Source organism: Perissodus microlepis, chromosome 3, assembly GCF_051167445.1.
Source record: "Perissodus microlepis isolate ML-2025 ecotype Zambia chromosome 3, ASM5116744v1, whole genome shotgun sequence".
Classification (NCBI taxonomy): domain Eukaryota; kingdom Metazoa; phylum Chordata; class Actinopteri; order Cichliformes; family Cichlidae; genus Perissodus; species Perissodus microlepis.
Genome location: NC_140463.1, coordinates 5,563,132 through 5,589,636, shown reverse-complemented (window position 1 = coordinate 5,589,636; position 26,505 = coordinate 5,563,132). Strand labels below are relative to the sequence as shown.

Sequence of the window (26,505 nt, the reverse complement as noted above, 5' to 3'; positions counted from 1 at the left end):
GCTTTACTGACACCCAGTGGACGCAGCAGGAAACTGCAGCAGCTCAGACAGTAATTCAAGTGTTTATTCAGGGCTGCTGTGGCTCATTAAAAACTCTGATATTCAAATAAACGAAGGTCTTCAAATGTCTCATATTTCTCCAAAATCATTAAATGGAAGTTTTTTCAGACTGGAAGGAAAAATGAAGCCAAGAAGAATTCACTCACTCACTCAGCGTCTCTCCTCTTATCACCGCTGATCAGACACATTTATTTATTTGAAGATGCAGTTAGCGGCTGACACGCTGATGATGCTCAGTAGATCTGATCTTTGTATGTGGATTTATTTGACAGGGACAGTGTTCATGTTCATGGACATCAGGATAAAAACAGAAGATGGAAACCTGCCAGATTTGAGCTAAACTGCTCATTTCCATGTGTAGTCCCTGGGCAGGTCACATGACTCTATCCAACATGCAAAGACACACAGACACACAAGAAAAGCCAGAGAAACAAAGACAAATCCAAACAATCCATCATACTGAGTCAAAGTGATCACAGGTCTGCTTTGTTGGAGATGAGCCTTCAAAGTGGAACATGTGGACTGTTCCTTTATTACTACCACTGAAGGCCACGCCCCTCTGGTCATGTGATCATATGGTTTGTAGGAACGCTCCTCTTCCTCAGAGGATCCACCTGTGCTTCCTCTCCTCTCTCCTCCACCTGTTACAGTGAGGGAACGTCCTCCATGATGGAGGAGCTGCTGGAAAGTGCTGAGAGTTTCCTCCAGAGTGAGACCTCTGTCACAGTTCAGAGGATCTACGGCAGCAGAGACCTTCATGGACACTAAAAGTCTCAAACACACAACAACAACATCACACTGACTCCACTCTGACATCACTGATCAATAATCAAAGAACACACAGATCAAACTGATTGATCAGCCATCAGAGGAGTCGGATCAATGGAGCTGCTTCTGTTCCTGATGTCCCCTGTTTGATCCTGGACCTGAACTCTCCCTGCAGAGGAGACACAAGACAGTCAGACACACACATACACACACACACACACACACACGGATAAACAAACAAACCTTTGACGTTGAGCAGCACTGTTTTCTGTCTGATGATCCATATGCTCCTGACGACATTACACACATATTTCCCACTGTCTCTCTCTGTGGGGTGTTTCAGGGTCAGACTGAGGTCTCCAGTTTTCAGCAGGTCTTTATTCATCTTCGTTCGGTCTCTGTAAACCTGGTGCTGTTCTTCAGGCTGCTCAGAGCCGTTCTTATACACGTGGACCTTGTTGTTTGAACTGATGTTCCACCACAACACTCCAGCATCTCCAGGCAGGTTTTGTGTGGTTTTGAAGGGCAGCTGGACAGACTCCGCCCCCTCCTCCACCTCCACCTGACAGTCTGAGAGGACAACAAACACAACATGAGCTGTACAAAGTGTGATTGGTGTTCACAGAGCAGCATCATGTGACTCTTGTTCTGCACTAAATGAAGCGATGGAGTGGCGCCTCATCAAAGAATTTATTTTATTTGAATGAACTGAAAATAGATTCAAAACTAAAAGCTTTTAGAGAATAAACTCGTACATGACCTCTGACCTTTGACCTGTATCTACAGCACTGACCTCTGACTTTCTGCTCCACTTTTCTATTCAACAGGATTTTTCCCTCCGTGCTGTAGACGTTGCAGGTGTAGGTCCAGTTGTCCCAGTCTGTGGGGTGTTTCAGGGTCAGACTGAGGTCTCCAGTTTTCAGCAGGTCTTCATTCATCTTCGTTCGGTCTCTGTAATCTTGGTCCTGTTCTTCAGGCTGGTCAGAGCCGTTCTCATACACGTGGATCTTCCTGTCATATATGGTATCGTCCTTCCACTCCACTTTAGCGTCTTCAGGCAGGTGAAGTGTGAAGGGCAGCTGGACAGACTCCACCCCTGAATCCACCTCCACCTGGGGGACTGAGAGGACAACAAAGCACAACATGAGCTTGGATGGAGACATTTGTGTTGACTCTAACAGGCTGAATGCTGCTGCTTCACTGGGAGCTCACTGTTAGATAGAAAGTGGTCAGTGTGAAGAGGAGACGCAGCAGAAAGATGAAGACTGACAGGAAGAAAGCAGTGAACAGACTGTTGGAGCTGCTGTTAGTGGGACAGGACTTTATTCAGTCTCTGAGGACCAGATTTGACTTGATGAAGCAGAGAAACACAGTCTGAGTGTTTCTATCACACTCACTTCATCACACAGCTCAGTTTGACAACATTTGGAAGAATTTGATAGAAGCGTTCCTTTAGTAAAAGCACCAAGAAAACACCATGAAAACACCTCACTACACACAAAACTGCAGTACTGGCAAATTGTACATAAAGTATGAAAAGTCAAAGTACTTATTGTGCAGAAAAATGTTCCCATCAGTGTCTATGGATCAATATTACTGCTGCACATGTTTAAGGCTGAGCTCATTTCAAATCCTTTCTATTGTGTTGAATCTGCAGTAATGCATCATATTCTATAAAATCATATGTTTGTAGTGGCTGTCCTGTGAGGACCACGTATCTCTAAATAAACAGCTGTTAATGAGCTCACAAACACAGGCCTACAGCTGGATTTGAAAAAGTCCATTCAATAGAAAATCAACAATCACAGCTGGATTCAAAGGCTTGAGCTCTGTGTGACATGGTTACCTGTCAGTATCTACAGGGGGATTCAAATATGAAGGAAACATGAAGGTGGTGCATTAGAAAAACTGCTGCTTTCAAGTGCAGAGCAACAAACTATTTGAACTGATCCAACTTTATTAACACAGACAAAGATTTGTGCATCAGCTGCTGTAACATTTGTAATGAGCATTAATATTAATAAGTGTGAGTGAACAGAGCTGCTGCAACAGTGAAACTCTCACTGACTGATGTTACGTGAGGCCTTGTTGGCTCATTGTTAGTTCGCTGCACTGAAACAGGAAAATCCAGCTGTTAGTCATAATGTTTGTGTTTGTAAAGCACTTTATAACTGAGGACAGTGTGGAGGAGAGTCTGTGTGAGTCAGCTGCACCAGTGCTTCATGCTTTGGTGTTTGTAACATAAAGTCGTCCCTGTAGACTGCTTTTAGTTTCAGTGTCCTTATTTTGCCCTCAGTTATTGGTTCTCACTGTCTCCAGATCAGGTTCAAACACAGAGGAGATCAGGGCTTTGCAGCTGCTCCTAAACTGTGGAACAAAGACCCACGCAACATTAGAGACCTTCAACACCCTCCATCCTCTTCCTCTTCTCCTTATCCCAGCTAACACAGAGAGACACTCACAGCACACAGAGAGGAGTGTCGGGGGAAAGGCCCCACTCAGGTGGTGGAAATGACCTCAGGAACTTGTTGCTGTGAGGCAACAATGATCAGCACCACCATACTGTTTGTTTCACTCATGGTTTCTCATTTTATGTTTGTTTTTAATCTGTTGAATTATTTCAGGACTTTGACTCATTTAAATGTGCATCACTTTGGTCAGCAGCTGTTTCAGTAACACTTTATAACACCACCTGCAAATTAGGGCTGCCACGATTAGTCGACTAGTCACGATTACGTCGACTATCAAAATCGTCGACGACTGATTTAATAGTCGACACGTCGTTTGAAGCTTTGTAAGATCCCAAAAGACGCAGGAATAAGTAGTAGGATTTAAGAGTGTAATAACGGACTGAAACAGAAGATGGCAGCACTGCATGTACAAGGATGCCAGCTGCCGTTAAACCCCGAAGAAGAAGTAGCTCTGTCCCAGAATTCATAGCGCAGACCAGCTCAGTTTCCAACAATGGCGGCAACTAGTTAGTTTTAATATTACTCTTATTATTCTTTCTGGGTCACAAAATAAACGTTTAATATATTTTCAGGCGAGAATGTAGCTGTGTAAACCTCAAATATCTGCTCAGTTTATCAAGACACCACATATTTTCAAAAGCGCTCCGACGTTTTCGGAGACGTCTGTTACCCACTAGCTCGATAGTTAGCCGGGAGCAAGGCTCACTACAGCCGTGAGAACACCGGACTCCCGGCAAATTGTTTTCAAACCCACCGCCGTCTTTCGCTACTCAGGTTAAACATATATGAGTCACTTAGATAACTTAAAAATGTTATTGTTTGGCTTTTTTTTAGTATTTTATTTGTTCCTGAGTAAATCGGTTTGGCTGAGATTAAAGTTATAGTTTTTACACAGCTGAATAAACGTCAAGCAGACAACTGATTATCAGAAGTGTGAGATGCTCGAGAATTTACTCCGGTGTCCTGTTATATTTTAGATAGCAAGGAGTTTATTAAACTTCACCAAACAATCTGCAGATTTCATTAAAATTTAATAAACTATCATCTTGCCTTTATTTTTAGTTAGCACATACCTTAAACACTTAAAGCTGTAAGCTAATGATAGTTATATAAGAGCAGATGCTGCTGGTGCAATAAGCTGTACGTTTTACGTACAATGGATGATGATCTGATTAGTTGACTAATCGCAAAAATAATCGGTGACTAGTCGACTATCAAAATAATCGTTTGTGGCAGCCCTACTGCAAATAAGGCTCAAGTAGCCTGTAGTTACCTGTAAGTTTGTGTAACAAGTAGGTTTTGTACAGAAAGAATAAAATAACTACACTGTAAGTACATTTAAGTACAGCGTCAGTCATTTTAAGTGCTGGGTTATTTCATGGGAAATTTCCAGAGCAACAAACAATATTCCATCTTTGTACTTTCCGGGCCGCGGCTCATATTATGGAGCGACTCAGCCTCAGCCTAACATCCTGGTATTTTATAGCAAAGGACGCTAAGAAAGGAAATCCAGCCACACTGTAGCCGACTGTCTGCATTGTAATCAGGCTGCAATGTAGGGACGTGTCTACAAAGAAGCTCCAGCTGAAAGGATTACAGCAGGTTAGTGTGATGACAGATAGAGGTGTAAATGTACTGACATGTAAAGAGTGTGTTGAGAAGGTGGAAGAGTGACGTGTGAGCAGCAGCTTCATGACAAGAACAAGCACTTCAGATGTACCGAGAAGGTCAGGAGGAGCTGCACTGTTTCTGTGTGCATGGAAACAATGGTTGGTGCAGTACATGTATGAGGACAGAGAGACAGTGGGAAGGTTTGCAGTAGCAGGGAAAGATGGGTTCCTGCTGGGGCTGGGATTACATCAGAAATCCACTCTGAGCCCCTTCTTGTTAGCAGTGCTGATGGACAGGCTGGCAGATGAGCTCAGGCAGGAGTCTCAGCAGCTCTGTTTGCTGAGGACATTGTGATCTGTAGTGAGAGCAGGAAGCAGGTGGGTGGAAGAGAGCCTGGAGAGGTGGAGGTATGCTCTGAAGAGAAGAGTGTGTGTGAAGAAGCTGGAGATACGACAGTGAAGATGAAGGAGTCGAGGTGGTGATGGTGGATCAGTTTAAATACATGAAGTCCTCCATACAAAGCAGCAAAGTCCAAAAGAGGTGAAGTGACAGTATAGCAGGATGGAGTGGGTGCACACATGTATCAGGTGTGATCTGTGACATGAGGACAGCAGCTAAAGTCAACATGAAGCTTTACAGCCTAGTGAGGCTGTGATGATGGAGACATGACACAAAGACAGGAGGCGACCTGGAGGTGGCAGAGTAGAAGATTTGAACAAGTGAGCAGAATAGAAAGGATGGAAATGAGTGGGTGACAGGGACAGCTCAGGCTGAGGAGTCTACAGGACAAAGATAGAGAGGAAGGCTGAGACTGATGAACAGCAAACGTGCAGAAGAGGGACGCTGGATATATCGATGCACCATGTTGAACCTGGAACTACCAAACATCAAGTGTTTGTATGGAAAACCTGAAACAGCCCAGGAAACGTGTTCATCCATAATATTTGTGTTATTAGTCTTTCTATAGTCACCTGAACACAACACAAATAACACACAAACCAACAATCAGCAGTGTTTGTGTTGTTTTACGTTCAGTAACCATGAAGCACGACTGCAAACATTTAGTATCACAAGTAGCAGCTAAAGCATCAAATAAATGTTCCACCTGGTGTATTTACCCACAAATGTTGTGTTTATTTTCACGTGTGTGTGATTTTGATTTTAGCCTCGTCATTGTTTTCCACAAATATACTGCACAGCATCATTTCCTTCTTCTGGTTTTCACACTAAATCTCTCAGCTTGAAAATAATTGGTTGTTATTGGTAGAAGTTATCAAATGAAATGAAAATGATGAACAGACTTAATAACAGGACTTCAAGAAGCTCAAATCTGGAACCTTTGGTTTGTTACTGGATTAAATGAAGACATTACCTGACCTGACATCTGATACTCTGTTTTAGTAAACCCATCTTTTCTCTACTCAGCAGTTTAGTTCTTTTATTGTTTGAATCAAAGCCTCAGGTGGGATGATGTCACTTCTGAAACTGAAAGTCTCTGTTAGCTGCAGAGCTCTGAAACTTCACACAGCTTTGGATGATAACATGGAGAAAGGATGTGGAGATTTTCACACTTCTGCTAGAAATCATCTTCTAGTTATTGTGACTCAGATATGACTGATTATAGATGAGGACCAAAGAAGGTTTTTGCTGATAATTGAACTGACTTAGCTTAGCCTGTGTTTTAGCCACATGCTAAACAAACACATGTTCAGAAACTAGAAGATGTTACTTTTCAGATGAAGTCTCACACATGAACTTTGCTCCTACAGTTCATCTGATGAAGCTTTTACATTTGGCTGGAAATCAAATAAAAACCAAAACAGCCACAAACATCAGACATGCTAACACTGTAACATTATTGGATGGAGCCACTGAGACTGAACCACCATCATGAGTCTGACCTCTGACCTTTGACCTGTATCTACAGCACTGACCTCTGACAGTGAGATTCACTTGTTTCTCCATCAGGATGTTTCCCTCCCTGCTGTAGACGGTGCAGGTGTAGGTGGAGTTGTCTCCATCTGTGGGGTATTTCAGGGTTAGACTGAGGTCTCCAGGTTCCAGTAAGTTTCTCTTCATCTTTGTTCGGTTCTTGTATTTATCGTCCTGTTCTTCAGGCTGGTCAGAGCCGTTCTCATACATGTGGACCTTCCTGTTGTTTTTGTCCTTCCACTCCACTTTAGCATCTTTAGGCAGGCAAACTGTGGTTTTGCAGATCAGCTGGACAGACTCCACCCCTGAATCCACCTCCACCCAGCGGACTGAGAGGACAACAAAGCACAACATGAGCTGTAGTGAAGGTTACTAATGTTCTCCTTATGACCTGTTACAGAGGACTTATTTCTGTGCTTGTCCTGTTAGACCTCAGTGTAGACCACAACATTTTACTGCAAACACTAGAACACACCAGAGTTATTAAAGGAAATTTATTACAATGCTTTGAATCATATCTGATAGATTCCAGTTTGTTGGTGTAAATGAGGAGTTTTCTTCACATAGAAAACTTAGGCATGGACTTTCACAGAAAGGTCACCATTTCTGCTGACATTATACTTGGTTTTCTACAACATAATGTAAAGTTATTATACATTATTCACGTTTCTGTTCACTTGTATTGGTTGTTTTCATTGTAACTTCTGCTGCCCTCCGCTGGTCTCTCTTGTAAAAGAGATTTTAATCCCAGTGAGACTTTTACGTGCATAAATAAAGTACACGTGCAGCCTCTGTGTCAGATCAATGCAGTGAAGCACACACACTGTTTAGTAAAGTCATGTTGTGGAGCTGTTTCACTGATCAATGACTGAGTCTGAAGGAGGTTTTCTGACTTCTGGAACAAACCTGGAAGTTTCTCTTCAGCTCTCTGTATCAGCTGTTTGTAACTCTCAACTCTTTCAGCTTCTGGAACAAGTTTGTGTGAGCCACAGTCAAGGAGCCACCAGAGGACACCTGCTGACCATCGGCATTATGGGTAGTGTAGTAGGAGACACTCACCTGACATGAAATAGTGCCGGAAATAAAATAAAAGACCTCCAGAAACCCCAAGAAGAACAAGGAGAACCAGGAGAGCTGTGGCCCAGGATGGAAATGGTTCTGTGGAGAAACATAAAACAATATCAACATGACTGCTGAACATTGACCTCAATTTCCTCCACTAACACCTGGTGTTTTTCTACATCTCTGACCTTTGACCTGCAGCACTACTTTCTGTCTCAGGATGTCTTTGTCCCTGTAGATGGTGCAGATGTATCCTCCACTGTCTCTCTCTGTGGGGTATTTCAGGGTCAGACTGAGGTCTCCAGTTCTCAGCAGGTCTTTGTTCATCTTTGTTCGGTCTCTGTAAAAACTGTCCTGGTCATCCAGGTGGTTACTTTTGTTTGGATACACATGAACCACCATCAGTTCAGGGTCAGAGTGAGTCCACTCCACTCTGGTGTCCTGAGGCAGGTCAGCTGTAGTTTTGCAAGGCAGAATGACAGACTCTGAGCCTTCCTCCACCTCCACCTCCACCTGGTGGTCTGAGAGGACAATAAACCACAGTATCAGGTGTAGAAGCAGCAGCAGTCACACTGATGGTAACTGAAGCACGGCTGAGTATCTACACAGCAAATCTCTGGAGTTAAATATCCTGGAGTTTATTTTTCACCTTATACTACAGTCAGTGTTGGGGAGTACTCTAAAGCGGTGTAATATTTAGGTGTTCATTCACTGGGTGCTAAGGAGTCTAATTCAACACATTGCTGGTGTTGTTTGTCTGTCGACCGTTACCGCGCCTATCTGTGTTTCTTTCTTGGACTCCGACATGTAGGAGGTAAAAATACTTTATTTACTTTGGGATTTTCTGAGAGTGTAGTGATGTTATTTGTATATATTTGGTTGCATGTATGCATAAGTAAAATATAAAGTTAACTAACTAGCACTAAATGTGTTTTCTGTATGTTATGCTGATTTGGAGATAGCAGCTAGGCTAACGCTAGTCAAAAGTTAGCTAACTAACTTATCTTACTGTATTTTAAGATACACATTTCACGTTGTCAATGAAAACGTTTATTTCTATTTCTTAATTTTAACACTAACGTTTAATTTAACGTTAGCTAACTACAGTAATATTCTGTTTAGACTCATGGTAATGGCCGTATTTAACCAAAGAGAGGTGCAGCCTGCACTGATGAGATGTTGAGGTACCATTAACATCAGTTAGTTAGTCCTGCTGCACACTGAAATATGCACACAACCCTGTCTCCAGAACTGTAAAGACAAGGACACGGCAAACATGCGGTCACATTGTCTGCTAAACCTAGCCTAGCTAAATAGATTTTAAGCAATATTTAGTGTGGACAGGCTAACTCAATGTAAGAAAGTGTTTATTGATTAAGTTATACACAGTTTACATAAAGTTACCATAAACAACCTTTTCTTCTTGTGTTGTGTTTCACATTAGTAAAGGTAGTTTTTTCCGTGGGTGGCGAAGATGTTGATAAAAGTAAAACACAGAGAGACAAAGAAATATGCAAAATTGGAAGAAGTCAGCTACACAGATTTTGTGAGAGCAGGTAAGTTATGGTTTGTGCTAAGTCATTAAAGAGGAAATGATAATGTTGTTAGTAACTGAGTGATGATTTTACTTCAGTGCAGCAGAAGTTTCTCATACCAGAAAATGCAGCACTGAAAGTCACAGATGAGCAGGGTATAGAGGTGGATGAGGATGTCTTTCCTGAACTTGCAACAGTCAAAGAGGTGTGTTTTGTCACCTATACAGCTGAAGGTAAGTAAATATATGCTCTGATAGATTTTGAAGGATTTGATTTGTACAGTTACTCTTAAATAAACATTTTTAATTTGTCTAACATCCTGTGGTAACAATCACAAAATGCTGTTTTCATGGCTCAACAGTAAGTTGGATTTATCACATGCATTTCAGACATCCTGGAAACACAATCATCCAGGAAGCTGCGCGACTGCTCAGACCTAATACACTATGTGACACTCACACCTTGTGGTATGTAAATTGTATATTACCATAATAAAATACAAAATAACCATCTGTTCTCCTGGGAGAAAGTGTACTTTAATCAAAGCGTGCAGTTTACTGGCCCTGTGTGCATAAATGGTATCTTTGTTGTGTTTTTGATTGTATATACCTTATATTCTAATATTTTTATTTGTCACCCTCAGATTTGACTGTCCTGAAGCAACACGTGGAAGAGTCCTCCTCTCCAAGTCTAACAGATACATTGTCTGTCTCAACCACCAGCAGTCAGAGCAGTGACACAAGTGATGCCGGACTTCAAACGGTTCAGCCTCTATTGGACAGCATATATGAAAGAAATGTAGATACAGTACTTAATTGACTTATACTTGACTCTTTAGTTGGCATTGAGCTATAGTCAAAATCTCTACCGTTGGCCAAATTCATATTGTTTCTATCTATAGCCCTATAAGCGTAAAAACTATAATCGCTATCAAAAAAGGAAAGTTTGGAGTCTAACCTTAGAAGTAGAGAGGGTGTCTGGGATCTTTTGCTTTTACTCTTGAATGGTTTCATAAAATATTCACTGGATTTTTCTCTGGGACAGCCAGTCCACTGAAAAAGATGCTTTCTATTTAGTTTTTTACAAATGTCTCTCAAATGAGTAAATGCTTTGTTTGTGTATAATGAACTTACAGGAAAGTCTAGTCTATCGAAACTATTTCAAGTGTTTCCGTCAGGCAGCAGCTGTCTGAGATGATGGTTGAGAAATGTAACAGATAAAATCTTAAGCAGAACAATATCAACATATAAACATCAGTCCTACAGTTTTATGCCATTAAGTCTGCAGTCCCCTCACTGTTACCTGAACCCTGCTATGATTTACACTACATATCCTAAAACAGCAGTTATTAACCTGAGAGTCTCAGTGACATCAGGACCAGCTGGATGAAACATGATGAACCATCTCTGCTCTGTCTGCGTTTCATAGCAGCTCCTCCAGTCTGACTCTGTACGACATCAGGACACTTCCTGCTGCTCTGTGAGCTGCAGTGAGGCTTAGAGAGCTCATGTTCTCCACTGTGTACAGTGTGTAAATGTTGTGAGTGTAACCCTGCACATGCAGTAAAGACTGCAGCTGTTGTAGCAGAGACATCCTGTTTCCACTGAGGTTAGCTCTGAGCTACATGTTGCTGCTGGTTTTTCAGGTTAGTCACAACAATTTACAAAACGTTCCCTTCAGTTTGACCTCTTACTCTGAGATGTCACATAGATAACAGGCTCCATGTGGAGTCTCTAACCCACCCAGAGTTCTGACTGACCTTTGACCTGCAGCTGTATATGTCTCAGTCTCAGTTCTTCTCTCCCATCGCTGATAGAGCAGGTGTAGTTGCCGCTGTCAGTCTTTGTTGGTTTTCTCAGAGTGAGGCTGAAGTCTCCAGTGTCCAGAGCATCAGACCTCATTGATGTGCGCCCGCTGTAACGCTGGTTTTGCCCTGTAAGATCGTCTCCTCCTTCTCGTCGTACATGGACAGATTTGGGATCAAGATCAGAGCGAGTCCACATCACTGTGGGGTCTTCAGGTATAAAACCTGAGTACTGACAGGGCAGCAGGACAGATCTTTCCCCCTCATTCACCTCCACCACCACAGCCAGGGCATGCTGGGAAACTGAGGACACATAAACACAAATTAACTGCATGCAGTGGGTTTGTCTCAGAGTCCACATTTATCAGCAGGACAGAGAGACCAGTTTTACAGTCAGACACTCAAATTTAATGTATTTATTTATTAAATCTGAACATTTAATCTGTGAACACCTGACAGATTAAACTGAGTGTGTCTGTGTTCATGAACCAGCCTCAGTTTGGTGCATTTTACTGAGTTTACAGAAAATGTTGGAAAATGTGACTCTTCCTGGTCTTTGCTTTATTTTCTAAGCACTTCCTTTAAACTCTGCTGTATCTTCATCTTTGTTAAATGTTTTGGAGGACCTGAAGGTTTTCTGCTCCCTCTGAAGAGTTCACTGTGACAGCCTGCCATCACGATGAGCTGTACTGAAACCTCATGTTCCCTTTGAACTGAATGTACTCTCATGATCCATCTCTCTGAGACAGACCAAACTAAACCCCCAACTGGCAGAATGAGTCACATGAACACAGCCAACATGTTTTTCATCACAAATACAAAAAACTGCAGCTAACACAAACCATTTAAAAGAGAAAACACGGACTGGTGATAAATGAACTTAAAACCCAGAATGAAGCGTCTCAGTAAGGTGTTGGGATTCTGTGAGCCTCCAGATCAGCTTCACTGCTGCTCAGCATTGTTTCTGTGAGGAGGGATGAGCACTGTTCTTCTGAAATATTCCCTTATTCAGAGACAGATTTACTAAGAGGCGAAGGCTAAAAGGCTGCAACTGCAAAACTATTCCACCAGGAGCAGAAAGGTCTGTCAGTTATTTTATTTTAGTGTTTTAATTCTGTTAATGCTTCCCCAGTATGTACTGTTCCCTTTAGAGCAGAGTACTGTGTGTGCTGTCAGGTGACTCCACACTGTCCAGTCTGTTGGTGTGCTCCAAAAATCCTATTTTGCTCAGGATAATTCTTCACTGAGAGACGTGACCCGGTCATATCTGTATTGCAACCATAATTAAAGCGGTTCCAGTTCTCTAAATAAAAAGTGTCACACCCATCTCATGTAATTGTGAGCGGGGCCTGGGTCTCTACAGTTTAGGTTACTCATGATATTACCTGCTCAGAACCCAAAATATGAACTATGTACATAAACCACAAGACAAGGATTTCATCTGAAATGCATCAGTTTGACTTTAGTTGGCGTATTTCAGGACAAAATAAAGGAAATAAGTTAATTCAATTGGTTTTAGTGTTATTTTAATATGTACCACTGATGAAGTGGTATTCATTACTGTTCATTCACTACAATTTCTAATACCAAATAAAACTAGATAATTAAACACTATGGTGGGCCCACACTCACTCTCATCCATGCACACCTTAATTACAACAGTCTCTAATGATCTGAAAATAAAACCCTGGTTGCCTGCTTGGATCATGACAGACACATGCGCTGTGGCCTAAAACCAAATGGCCACTTCATTTGTAAACACACAATAAAATAAAAGGCACATGGAAATATCAGTACTCACGGCTTAAGATAGTTCAAAGAGACAGGCAGGAGAAAAGGGATCAAGAAATGCACATAAATACCCAGGATCCTGATCTCCAAAGATGGAAAACAGTTTAATTTTGAGCATATTTTGGTAAAACTATAGGTGGCAAAAGTACACACATTCTGTAGTTAAGTAGAAGTACAAATACTACTGTTAAAAAATACTGTATTTGTTGGATTATAAGGCGAACTGTCGATGAAGGGGTCTGTTTTCATACATAAGGCGGACTGGATTATAAGGTGCATTAAGCAAAACAAAACAGATAAGTCAAACTTTACTCAACTCATTCTTCTTGCTTCCTCCACTTCTGCACCATTACCTCTATTCCCATGTTCAGTATATTAATGACTAACCTCGTATTGTGGATGGCAAGGGCGATTCTAGATTTAGAGCTTTGGGGGTGCTGAGCACCCAGAGAGCTGCCCAGCCAGGCAAGATAAATCATAAGAATCTTAAATTCATCAAGTCTCTCTGTGCCTGGGTCCTCGTCTCAAAACATGACATCACTGTTTTGTACATTTTAACAATTGAATCCCACATTTGTGAAAGAAAAGCAAAACACTTTTTTGAAAAGTCTGTAACAAAACCATCAAATCTGATAAAGGTTATTTAAATGCTGCAAAAGAAAAATGGATTGGAATAAAAAAATACATATCCTAACCTTAATTACTGGGGGAGAATAATGAATGATGCTCATAGTGAGTAAAAAGTAAACTGAGTGCATTTTTTGGACAGAGATTCACTTTTAATGTGTATGTATAATATAATACAGATGCATTAAAACACTCCCAAAACAGAATCAATTATTACAAATAAAAATCTTTACTGCAGACACTAATTTTACTAATTTAATAATACTAATTTTGTGTTGTGAGATTTATGAGTTTCATGCTTTCATAGTGGTCCTTAGGAGAGCTTGACATTTTTATCAGGTGGTCCACACTGTAAAAAGTTTGAGAAACACTGATAAGTGTATGTGTGCTTTTGGAAAACATTTAAAGCTGCTGTACAGAGTCTTTGAAACAAGCTTAAAACATTTGTAGAATATAAACAGAGCATCTGCTTCTCTTTACAGCTCCTCACTCCACCAGGGCTGTTTGGCACTTTTTGATAGTGTGCAAATGTGATGCACGTACTGCAGCAGTCATACAGACAACTGGACGGTCCAAAAGTTGGCCTACCTATTACTGGCTGAGGTTTTAGTAGAGTTGTGGCTGAACCACATAAAAATATATCATTAATTTTAATCTCCCCAATCAATGATAATGTTATGTTGGAATGTTGTTAAAGAGGGTCAAAAATGTTTCAACCCAGTTTGTTTTGCAGATTCTGTACAGCAGCTTTAATATAGGAAGAACACAACTTCCAGATTGTGAGTAAAATCAGGTTTTTTTCTTTGCCAGTTTAACAGTTTCTGTTTTGCCTGTCACTGTTCCCTGTCTGTTTTCTTACCTGGTTCTTCCTGACCTTGTACTTTCTCCTCACATTCCCCTCTTTCCTCTCTCCCTCTTCGGACTGACAATCATACACAAATAGATTGTATTCAATTAGATGATAAATTACATTAATATGAAAAAATTCTATTAAGATCACTAACAAAAAGTCCTCTCTCAGTGTACTTTCAACCAACAAGCAAATAACCAAACCACATGAACATCTAATAAAAGATATAAATATTGAAACACTGATCCAACATTATTCTTGATTGACGGATCATTTGATTTTACACTTTTACCTGAACGTGGCTCCTTTTTTAAAAAAAAAAAAAAAACCAACTTCCTTATATCCATTATGAACCTGGCTGTCTGTCTGTACAAAAAAAACTGGTAAATGGCCTGTATTTATATAGCGCTTTACTAGTCCCTAAGGACCCCAAAACGCTTTACACATCCAGTCATCCACCCATTCACACACTGGTGCTGGCAAGCTACATTGTAGCCACAGCCACCCTGGGGTGCACTGACATGTGTGCGCCCCAGGGTGGCCCCAAAACACACACACACACAACAGGAGTTATAAGGTTAATGGGCATTGGGTCAGTTAGCTAGTTAGTATCGATTTAAAACAGGGTGGTAACAACAGCAGGCTATGGACAATTTTAAGTTTTAGATTTTAAATAGGCTGTATAAATTTCAATGGGAGCAACGGGACAGTCAAATGTCGCTGATTTTACTGCAGTGTAGGACGAATTGTAGGGTAGCAAACATCACCGGAAAACAAGTTTTTTTTACACCCAGGTTACCTGGTGTAATGTTTTTCAGCTAAAAAGAAACATGGTCTGACTCCTACCTAACTATATAAAGAGTAACTGAAGGTTAAATGCAGCTAATATGTCCTGTTTTAAGTCAGGCACTTACACCTCCACTCCGCTGCGTCTCAGCCACCAGTGCTCTGGCAGCAACAGCGCTAGAGCCAGAGTAGGGGAGAGTGGAGCTGGAACAAAGCATTTTGGGAGGGGGGGGGGGGGGGGGGTATCTATACTTAAAGCGAGACCCCACAGGCAGCTACAAAAAGAAAGTTATAGCTTGCCTTCAAGACTTTGAAAAGGACAAAATCATTGACCGCCTCACATATCACCGCCTTTACCCAGGGGATTCCATACCCTGCATTTACGGACTTCCTAAAATCCACAAGGAAGCTGTCCCACTCAGACCCATAGTCAGTAGCATAAACTCAGCCACTTATAACATTGCAAAACACCTTGCTACCATCCTTGCTCGTCTCGTGGGGAACACCCCACACCACATCAAGAACTCCACCGACTTCACTGACAAGGTCCAGAAACTTACCCTGGATCCAGATGAAACCATGGTGTCCTTTGATGTAGTCTCTCTCTTCACTTGCATACCCACCACGGAGGCAGTGGAGACTGTCAGAAAACGACTACAAGAAGACAGCTCCTTGGAAGACAGGACCAACTCCACACCCGATCAGATCTGCACACTGTTAGACCTCTGCCTTACCACAACATACTTCAAATACAATGAAGGCTTCTACAGACAAAAACATGGCTGTGCCATGGGCTCCCCCGTGTCACCTATTGTAGCCAACCTTTACATGGAGGAAGTGGAAAGGAAGGCTCTTGGCTCTTTCAAAGGAAGAGTACCCAGCCACTGGTACAGATATGTAGACGACACCTGGGTCAAAATCAAGACACAAGAAGTGGAATCCTTCACTGTTCACATTAACGCTGTGGATAAAAATATCAAGTTCACCAGGGAAGACACAAAGGACGACTGTTTGCCTTTCCTGGACTGCGCTGTGCACATTGAAGAGAATGGCAACCTCAACATTGAAGTTTACCGGAAGCCCACACACACGGACCAGCACCTCCTCTTTGACTTCCATCACCCTCTGGAACACAAACTTGGAGTAATTAGGACCCTACACCACCGGGCAGAACATGTTCCCTCTAAGCCTGAAGGAAAAAAGAAGGAACACACACATGTAAAGGAAGCACTCAAAACGTGCGGCTATCCTAAATGGGCGTTCTTAAAGTCAGCAAAGAGGCACAGAAAAGAAGATGAGAAAATTGCCCGATTCTTTGGATGAAGTTATGTCTTTATGTATTAAGGTTGACAATCACCTTCGGGCTAACTGCAGCACGTGGAACTACAGCTCCGCAGCAAAGTGCAATGGCAGCTGGAGGAGGAGCATCTGGAAGCGGAGTCCGTCGCGAATCAGAGGATTCGGGGAAACGCGAGGAGCCCATGGAACAAGGACGCTCAAAATTAACTCCAGAGGTGTGACACCGCCGCTGGGAGGCTGGAGAGTGTGCTTATTGCGGCCGCAAATACCATATCGCTATGAACTCCATATCACTGAGCCTATTTCTTTAACTCTCTCCGGCAATCATTCTGAGACCTTACACTTGTTTGTGTTTAAAGCTCCGCTCACGCCATTGGTATTAGGATTTCCCTGGTTGCAACAACATAATCCCACACTAGATTGGAAGACAGCTAAGGTTTTGGGGTGGGGGAAGGGGTATCACATGACCTGCTTAAATGCCGCTACACCGCCTATCAGTTCTTCAGATCCAGGCTCCGTCCCTGATTCTTGTGATCTTTCCTCCATCCCTCCCATCTATGATGATCTCCGGGGGGTGTTTAGTAAAGACTGCACGTTATCGCTGTCCCCACACAGACCTTATGACTGTGGAACTAACCTCCTCCCCGGCGCTCCCCTTCCGACGAGCCGTTCATAGAGTATTTCTCAACCTGAACGTGAGGCAATGGAAAAATACATCACCGAATCTCTCGCCGCTGGAATTATCCGGCCCTCTTCCTCACCTCTTGCTGCTGTGTTTTTCTTTGTAGAAAAGAAAGACAAGAGTTTAAGGCCTTGTATAGACTATCGGTATCTTAATGAGATCACTTTGAGAAATAAGTACCCGCTGCCTTTGCTAACATCTGCCTTTGAACTCTTTCAGGGGGTCACCCTTTTCACTAAGTTGGACCTGCACAACCGGTCGCAGCAGATGGCCGCCCCTCCCTGAGCCTGGTTCTGCCAGAGTTCATGGAGGACCAGGCTCATGGAAGCGCGACAATCTGCTGTGACCGGTTGGGGTGAGAGAAGGAAGACAGGATAAAAGACATGCTGTGGAAGAGAGACAGAGATTAATAACAGATATGATTCAATGCAGAGAGGTCTATTAACACATAGTGAGTGAGAAAGGTGACTGGAAAGGAAAAACTCAATGCATCATGGGAATCCCCGGCAGCCTACGTCTATTGCAGCATAACTAAGGGAGGATTCAGGGTCACCTGGTCCAGCCCTAACTATATGCTTTAGCAAAAAGGAAAGTTTTAAGCCTAATCTTAAAAGTAGAGATAGTGTCTGTCTCCCGAATCCAAACTGGAAGCTGGTTCCACAGAAGAGGGGCCTGAAAACTGAAGGCTCTGCCTCCCATTCTACTTTTAAATACTCTAGGAACAACAAGTAGGCCTGCAGAGCGAGAGCAAAGTGCTCTAATAGGGTGATATGGTACTACAAGGTCATTAAGATAAAGATGGGGCCTGATTATTTAAGACCTTGTATGTGAGGAGCAGGATTTTGAATTCAATTCTGGATTTAACAGGAAGCCAATGAAGGGAAGCCAAAACAGGAGAAATATGCTCTCTCTTTCTAGTCCCTGTCAGTACTCTTGCTGCAGCATTTTGGATTAACTGAAGGCTTTTCAGGGAGTTTTTAGGACATCCAGTTTTTAGGATAATAATGAATGACAGTAGTCCAGCCTAGAAGTAAAAAATGCATGAACTAGTTTTTCAGTGTCAGTCTGAGACAGGATATTTCTTATTTTAGAGATGTAGCGCAAATGGAAGAAAGCAGTCCTACAGATTTGTTTAATATGTGCATTGAAGGACATGTCCTGGTCAAAAATCACTCCAAGGTTCCTCACAGCGTTACTGGAGGCCAAGGTAATGCCATCCAGAGTAAGAATCTGCTTAGATACCATATTTCTAAGATTTTCAGGGCTGAGTGCAATAACCTCAGTTTTATCTGAATTAAGAAGCAGAAAGTTAGCGGCCATCCAGATCTTTATGTCTTTAAGACATTGCTGCAGTTTAACTAATTTATGTGTGTTATCTGGCTATCTAAATTACGATCTGGGCTTTCAACAATCATTAAAAATGACTGAGCCGATTATTAGCACCTCCCTCGTGCTTTACTCGCGCTGCTCCGTATGGCAAATTGAGCGCACCTCTCTGCGTTTCTAACACGCGTCACAACAATTAAGAGGACCCGAGGGAAGCTCGGTGTCATGTTTCGGCTGAATGAGACACAGAAGGGGAGCACAGCTGGGAGAAATCGGACATAACGAGACCCAAGGGAAGCGAAACTCAATACATTCACGTAGGACACAGACCTTCAAAGTAAAACAGGAAATGTAACATAGACGCAGACTTGACTAGGGGAGACAGAGCAACTAAGAAACACAGAACAATAACAGGGAGACACAGAGGGCGGCTAACTAAATACTCAGAAAACTAAAGAGAATACAAGAAAGCCAAACTAAGACACTAGACCAGGGGTCTGCAACCTTTAAGACCCAAAGAGCCATTTGGACCCGGCTTCCACGCAAAAGAAAACACTGGGAGCCACAAATACTTTTTGACATCTAAAATGAAGATAACATTGTATGTATTGTTTTTTACCTTTATGCTTTGTGTGAACAACTAAGGTGTGTTGCTTATGAAATCCATGAAGTGCTACAGAGAAAATTACATGTTATTTATGTAATTAACACATTTTGAACTCCTAAAGAAATATAACAAAAGGAAAGACACCCAGCTGAACTAAAATGATCCATGTAGCAAACAAAAACTGTTGTGAGCCGCCACCCTCATATCGCCTTTGGGCTTTTGGATCCTTGACCTGACTTTTAAAAAATAATTGGAAAAAAGGCACTATGCTGCTAAAAATGAAAAATAGATATTTGCAAAATTCTGCCTAAATATTAGGGGTGCAACGATACACAAAATTCACGGTTCGGTTCGGTTCGATACTTTGGTGTCACGGTTCGATATTTTTTCGATACAAAAAATGTTCATGCTTTTTTAATTTGTCATTTATTAAAATTATAAATATATATTTTAACTCAAAAGTACAGTTTTTAAATTTAATGTTGCTGAAATAACAAAATAATAATAAAAAAAATCTATCAGATCGAGAAATCACTCATCTTTGGAAAAGAGAGTTTATTACAGAGAAATGGCTCTTTCCAAAATAAAAGCTATACTATACGCTTCTTCTGGGCTATATTCTCAGCTGCATATTAAACATACCAGGTCCCCATAAGGAGAATCCTGGGCTGTCTAAATGACTCGGGTAAAGTTTGTAGCATGCGTGCTTGTTGTTTTTGTCTGCTTCCACTTGTCTTTGCACTAGGATGACGTCGGCGTAAATGTGCAGTTATATTCGTTGTGTTCCCACTAGTGCTGTCAGCGTTAATCTCGTTAAAATGGCATTAACGCCATAATGTGGCAAATCTCCGTTAACGAGTTACCGCGGATCGCCCCGTGTGTGGGGCTGGACGGCGTCAACACGTTAACAAGCTAACTGCGCTAACGCACTAGTTCCCACCAATTGAGCATTGCGTGGCACATCCGACATACTGGTTTACTTTTGTCCATGACGCGCTTACTATCAGGGTCATGCTCACATGAACACCAAGATAGTTCCAAACGCCAGATCTGAATGAGGGTGGGGGAGGTTCAATTTGCCATGTTGCAACGAGTTTAATTTCTGTCTTGCTAGCTTGCGCTGCGCTCAGTGGATCTGCACTCGACAGTGCAGCCTAGGCAGAGTAGTCGAACGCAGATCCACTGAGCGCTCAGCAGAGAAAGCATCGTCAGAAGAAAAGTTGATAAAATAAATAAAAAAAATTTGTATTGTTTGATACATATGCGTACCAAACCGAAACCACTGTATCGAACGGTTCAATATCGATACGAGTATTGTTGCACCCCTACTAAATATGTATTTTACCTGGTTAATGTGTGTGGCGGGGCGTCGTCTGCAGTGCCGCTTAGGGGACGCACCTGAGCGGCACCCGCAATCAGGCCTCGCAGCCTTAACGTCTGTGCTATCTATGCTCCAATGTCCTGTTATATTTTAGATAGCAAGGAGCAGACGGCCGAGTTTATTAAACTCCACCGAGACAGCTGGTGACGCAAATCTGAAGGCTAGACCAGTGGTCCCCAACCCCCGGGCCTCGGACCGGTACCGGTCCGTGAGTCGTTTGGTACCGGGCCGCGCGAGTTGAGGCTCAGGTGTGAAATGTATGGTTTTCAGGGTTTTCAGCGTTATTTTGTTATTGTTTTTATCATTAACTCGATTTTCCTGGGTCTTTTCACGTGTGTTATGAATAAATCTTCATTTTTTCGGTACCGGTACTAGTTTTATTTTGTTGTATTTATCCGCGACACCCTAAAGGCCGGTCCGTGAAAATATTGTCGGGCATAAACCGGTCCGTGGCGCAAAAAAGGTTGGGGACCGCTGGGCTAGACCATCCTATTTCACAGCCACTCACTTCCGGCCTACCCGGCCTCCTGAGGACCCAGCCCAGGTAGACCGCAAAGGCCGGGTCCTCCGAAGGATGCAGCCTATGAATTTGGACACCCCTAAAGATTGTCCGTTGTTGACCAAACAGACACTTTCAGAATTGCAGAGACTTTTTTTGTACTGAACGGCTGGTCGCCCCAGTGTGACCCAGGATTTTTTTAACACAATTGAGTAACACCATTGAGAAATTAGGTCCCATATGTGACCAAATTGGTTGCACTGTAGAACCCTGGTATGGCTAGCTAGATGCTAAAGTACCACAATCACAACTTATGGATATCTGCAGTCGTTCAGGTGTTGTGGCAACCCCCCCCCCAAAAAAAAACAAAAAAACAGGCCCACTTTTAACACCTGAATTTTGCACACGTCATCTCTCTAAGTTACATCCTCTGATTAATAAATGAACAGGGTTTCCTTTCATGTGTTTCTGTTTAGGCTCAAATCGGTTTCATGTTTGGAGGCTTGCAGTGACGAAATAATAACTCCCCTAAAAACCAAACGTAACAAGCCTGTTTTGAAAATGCAAGGAGTAGAAAAATGCAGATATTTGTTTAATAATGTAGAGAGTAAAAGTAAAAAGCAGTCAGAAAAAAAAAATACTCAAGTACACATACCTGAAAATTGTACTTAGGTACAGTAACAGAGTATTTGTACTTCGTTACTTCCTGCCTCTGGATAAAACTATGTTGAACCTACAGTATCTGTATTTAGAAGAATTCTCTTATCTGAAATGAATGTCTTTCACTCCTTGATCGCATTCTTTGGACATCGCAGATAAATTAATCAAAGATTAATCAGAAAACCAGACATCACTATATTCTGAAAATACCGTCTACTACTCCTCAGCATCCTATTATATTCACCTGTGTTATAAATTTAAAAATTCTCATCATTGCAATTAAAGAATCTTTATTTTATTCAGTAGCTATACCTGGATTATAGACACTCTTTAGTCATAATTACCACATCTCTGATAACAAATGGAATAATAAATTCTTAATTACCAAAGAATATTGCTTCCTCCTTAAAGAGAAGTTATACTGTTCAAAGATTCTTCTCTCAGGATTGTAAAAAAAAAATAAGATGTGATTATTTACAATTCCCTGCTCCAGCAAAGGCTAAGCAAATCATATAAGAATAATGTATCCATATGGAAGTAATTGCTGAGATTAAAGCTTAAAAACTCAAATGACTGCACATTCTATGAAGCTGGGAATAAAACAGGAGAACTTTTTTTTCTTTTCTGCCAGGCTTTGCATTGATAAACCAGATCCGTTGTACTCAGCTCACTGAGTAGCTCCTTGAACTGATGGTTATTCAGCCCTCTGCTTGTGATGAAGTTTGTGGTAGACACAACGGTTTTCATCAGTGTTAAGCTTCAGGGAATGTGCACACAGACTCTCTTGATGTATGAGTGGCATACAACTAAATTACTTGCATCCAGACTCAGACAGGTCATTTCTTTTTTGGTTAATGCAGACAATCCTTTCTGCGTGCCAACCATTGTGGGTGCTCCATCAGTGGTGAGCCCGCTCAAGTTTTTAAATGGCAGTTTAAACTTGTTCAATGCCACAACAACAAATCCTCACCTTTAGTAGTGCCATGCATGGCTTGCAAAGACAGCAACGCCTCCTTCTTTTAAAAGTCAGCCATAATCCTCAAATCTGACATTTTACATGTTATAGTGTTTTCTCAGTGCTTATTTTTCAATTTCCAGATTTTTGTGCAGGAATACAAGCTGGTTGACACAGTCAGCTCTCAGGACACTTCTCTGTGCATTTACTATGTCTCCTGCAGAGGGGAATGAAATTCATTCATTTATTTACTTACATTTTTTTCCTTCTTTATCACAGCCACCACAGTGTTCAGCAGTCTGGAACAGGCCTCACTGGTCTCTGCTTCAGACAAGAAGGGCAGGTCCTTAAACCGAGGATCAACAGTTGATGCCACTGTTTTGAGTCTACTGTGTGGGAGGTGATCTGTGATGACCACGGAGAGGACACTGACAGCCTGGTGACATGCAATATGGACTATATTAACTTCTGTGTGGATAACACCGCACCCTCCAGGACTGTGCAGTGTTTCTCCAACAACAAACCTTGGATTACCCCAGAAATTAAAGCTGTCCTCAAGCAGAAGAGGAGGGCCTTCAAATCTAGAGACAAGGAGGAGCTGAAAAGGGTGCAGAGAGAGCTGAGGGGACTGATAAGGAATGGGAAGGACAGCTACAGGCAGAAGATGGAGAACCAGCTTCAACAAAACAAGGAAGTCTGGAGAGGCCTTAGAACCATCTTGGGCCACAAAGAACTCTCTGCCTGGGAGGGATGTGAGGTGGGCAAATGAACTGAATCATTTCTTTAATAGGTTTGATTCATCCATGAGGCAGTCTCCGACATCAGCTCCAGACTCACCCACCCCTACTGCTGCTGTTCCACTTTTGACACCTCAGACACTTCACACCTCCTCTACTCACCCTGCTCACTCCTCCCCACCCCCAACGACAGCATCCAATACACACTCAACACAAGGCTCCAGCCTGTCTCTCTCAACCACCCAGGTTAGGAGGGAACTGAGGAGGATTAAAGCCAGGAAAGTTGCAGGTCCAGATGGCATCAGCTCAAGGGTCGTCAGGTCCTGCACAGACCAACTGTGTAGGGTGATGGAGCACCTCTTCAACCTGAGCCTGAGGCTGGGGAGAGTCCCACAGCTCTGGAAAACCTCCTGTGTTGTACCAGTGCTCACCACTGTGAGAATCATGTTCTTTGATTTCTCCAGTGCCTTCAACACCATTCTTCCCACGGCCCTGAAGGACAAGCTGGAGAACTCTGGAGTGGACCATCACCTCACTACCTGGATTTTGGACTACCTCACTGACCGACCACAGTATGTGAGAACTCAGTCAGGGCTGTGTGTCGGACAGGGTCGTCTGCAGTACGGGGGCCCCACAGGGAACGGTTCTGGCTCCGTTCCACTTCACCATCTACACTGCAGACTTCTTCCACAACTCCACCCAGTGCTTCCTGCAGAAGTTCTCTGACGACTCTGCAATAGTCGGCCTCATCACTGATGGGGACGACAAGGAGTACAGAGAACTGACACAACGCTTTGTGGACTGGTGCCAGCAGAACCACCTCCAGATCAATGCCAGTAAAACCAAGGAGCTGGTGGTAGACTTCCGCAGGCACAAACGTCCTCCACTGCAACCAGTGAACATCCAAGGTATGGACATTGAGACTGTGGACAGCTACAGGTACCTTGGTGTTCATCTAAACAATAAACTGGACTGGACTCATAACTCAGAAGCCCTCTACAGGAAAGGGCAGAGCAGGCTGTACCTGCTGCGCAGACTGAGGTCTTTTGGAGTAAAGGGCCCACTCCTGAAGACCTTCTATGACTCTGTGGTGGTCTCAGCTATCTTTAACGGTGTGGTCTGCTGGGGCGGCAGCATCTCTGCTGGGGACAGAAAGAGACTGAACAGGCTGATCCGAAGGGCCAGCTCTGTTCTAGGATGCCCTCTGGACCCAGTGGAGGTGGTGAGTGACAGGAGAATGGTGGCTAAGCTGTCATCCCTGTTGGACAACATCTCCCACCCCATGCAGGAGACTCTGACAGCACTGAGCAGCTCCTTCAGTGGCTGCGGCACCCACGGTGTGGGACGGAGAGATTTCGCAGGTCTTTCCTCCCCACTGCTGTCAGACTCCACAACAAAGACTTCAACTGATCAAACACACACATCCATACATGTTCAAAAGCAATAACACTAAATGCAATACTCTTTCTGGCATCGTTATATTATACTCATATTGTATATAGCATTTGTATTCTATTTTATTCGATTGTATATAGTATTTTATTTTATTCTATTCTATTGTGTACAGTATCTTATTGATATCTTATTCCAGTGTTTTTCTATGTACCTTTGCACTGTCCACTGCTGTAACAAATCAAATTTCCCACACGTGGGACTAATAAAGGTTATCTTATCTTATGTTATCTTATGCATAGTGTCTCCCTCTCAGTTACATATCTCTTTCACAGATCTTCTGCTATGGCAGTCTTAATTTCCCTTACTGTCGGTGTATCATCAACACTTTCTTGTGCACCCATCACAAGCTTGGCATGAAGAGGAGCAATCATGGACAGGGTTGGCATGCTCTCCTCTGACATCACCAGGGTGGCGTCCTTCATAGGCTTGAGTGCCCTGACAACTTCTTCTGCACATGTGATGTCAGACTCACTTAATGTGAAAATTTCTTTTTCACTCTTCCTAACTTCTGCAGAAAGCAGAGCTGCACAGATGGCTGGTTGCTGTTCTAAAAATCATTCTATCATATCATAGGAGCTGTTCCGTCTTATAATTATGTCCATGATCAATCTGTGAGCTGGTAGCTGAAGGAGGCACTGTTTCTGCTTCAACTGGTTGCTGGCTGTGGTGCTGCGCCTGAAAAAGGCTGTTACACATCAGATCCTCCCGAGAAGTCGCACCACGGATTGTATTTTCAGTGCTTTCTGTGAGGCATGATTCAGACTGTGTGCAAAACATTGTATGTGCATCATGCCTGCAAGTCTAGCAGCGACAGCCATGTTTGGTGCATTATCGGTAACAACAACAAGGTCCTTTGCGTTCAATCCCTATTCAATCACAGTGTCAGTTAGTAACGCTGCAATGTTTTCACCTGTGTTACTGTCATGCATGGCTCGTGTTTGTAGTACATGAGACTGAAGTTTCCACTGGTCCATTATGTGACGTGCTGTAACAGTTACGTACGATTCAGTGGCTCTCGAAGTCTAAGCATCGCATGTCAATGCAACTGTCTCCGACGAGCTGAGAGAGTCCAGCACTGTCGCTTTGACTTCTTGGTACAACTTTGGCAAAGCGATGTCCGTGATGTGTTTTCGGGAAGGAACGGTGTAACGGTGTGGGATAAAAGGGGTGTTTTTTTTTCTTTTCTTTTATTATTTTGTTATTTTATCATCGGCATTATTGAAACCTCAGAATCATATAATCATAATCATATAAGAATCATATAAGCAGCCTTGAATTAACCTTTGATTAAAGCTTTTGACATTACATTGACATTTGTATTACAGTGATGGTTATAACCTTAGGTTGATTTTCCATTTACGAGTGCCAGAATAATCATATGCTCTTTCATTGCAGGTGTTACCATGATCATCTCATACATATTGCTGTTTGTTGCTCATTATAGAGTTGTGCTCAAATTAATAAGGGTTAAAAGCTACAGTCAGCGCGAATGTCTGGCTGATCTATGGAAGGGAAAGGCTTTGAGCATAGAAGGCCGCACGCGCTTACACAACACTGATATCAAGTTATTCTTTGTGATTCTGTGTTTAGTTATATCTTTTGTTATG

The 26,505-nt window shown here is 42.5% G+C and overlaps 1 protein-coding gene across 2 annotated transcripts in view; it reads right to left on the bottom strand.

The window, feature by feature from the left end:
• Positions 1 to 303: 303 nt before the first annotated feature.
• Positions 304 to 26,505, bottom strand: part of LOC146389570 (uncharacterized) — a 38,136-nt gene continuing 11,934 nt past the window's right edge. Inside the window, exons 2-8 of one of the 2 annotated variants that reach the window (XM_084910742.1) lie at positions 11,199 to 11,546; positions 8,093 to 8,425; positions 7,902 to 8,000; positions 6,845 to 7,171; positions 1,622 to 1,948; positions 1,072 to 1,398; positions 304 to 997 (exon numbers count right to left, since the gene is read on the bottom strand). In XM_084910742.1, the coding sequence (XP_084766868.1) occupies positions 906 to 997; positions 1,072 to 1,398; positions 1,622 to 1,948; positions 6,845 to 7,171; positions 7,902 to 8,000; positions 8,093 to 8,425; positions 11,199 to 11,546 (1,853 nt within the window). In that variant the 3' untranslated portion in view covers positions 304 to 905. Of the gene's footprint in view, positions 998 to 1,071; positions 1,399 to 1,621; positions 1,949 to 6,844; positions 7,172 to 7,901; positions 8,001 to 8,092; positions 8,426 to 11,198; positions 14,809 to 26,505 lie in introns of those variants that run through there. The other variant, XM_084910735.1, reaches the window with a different exon arrangement.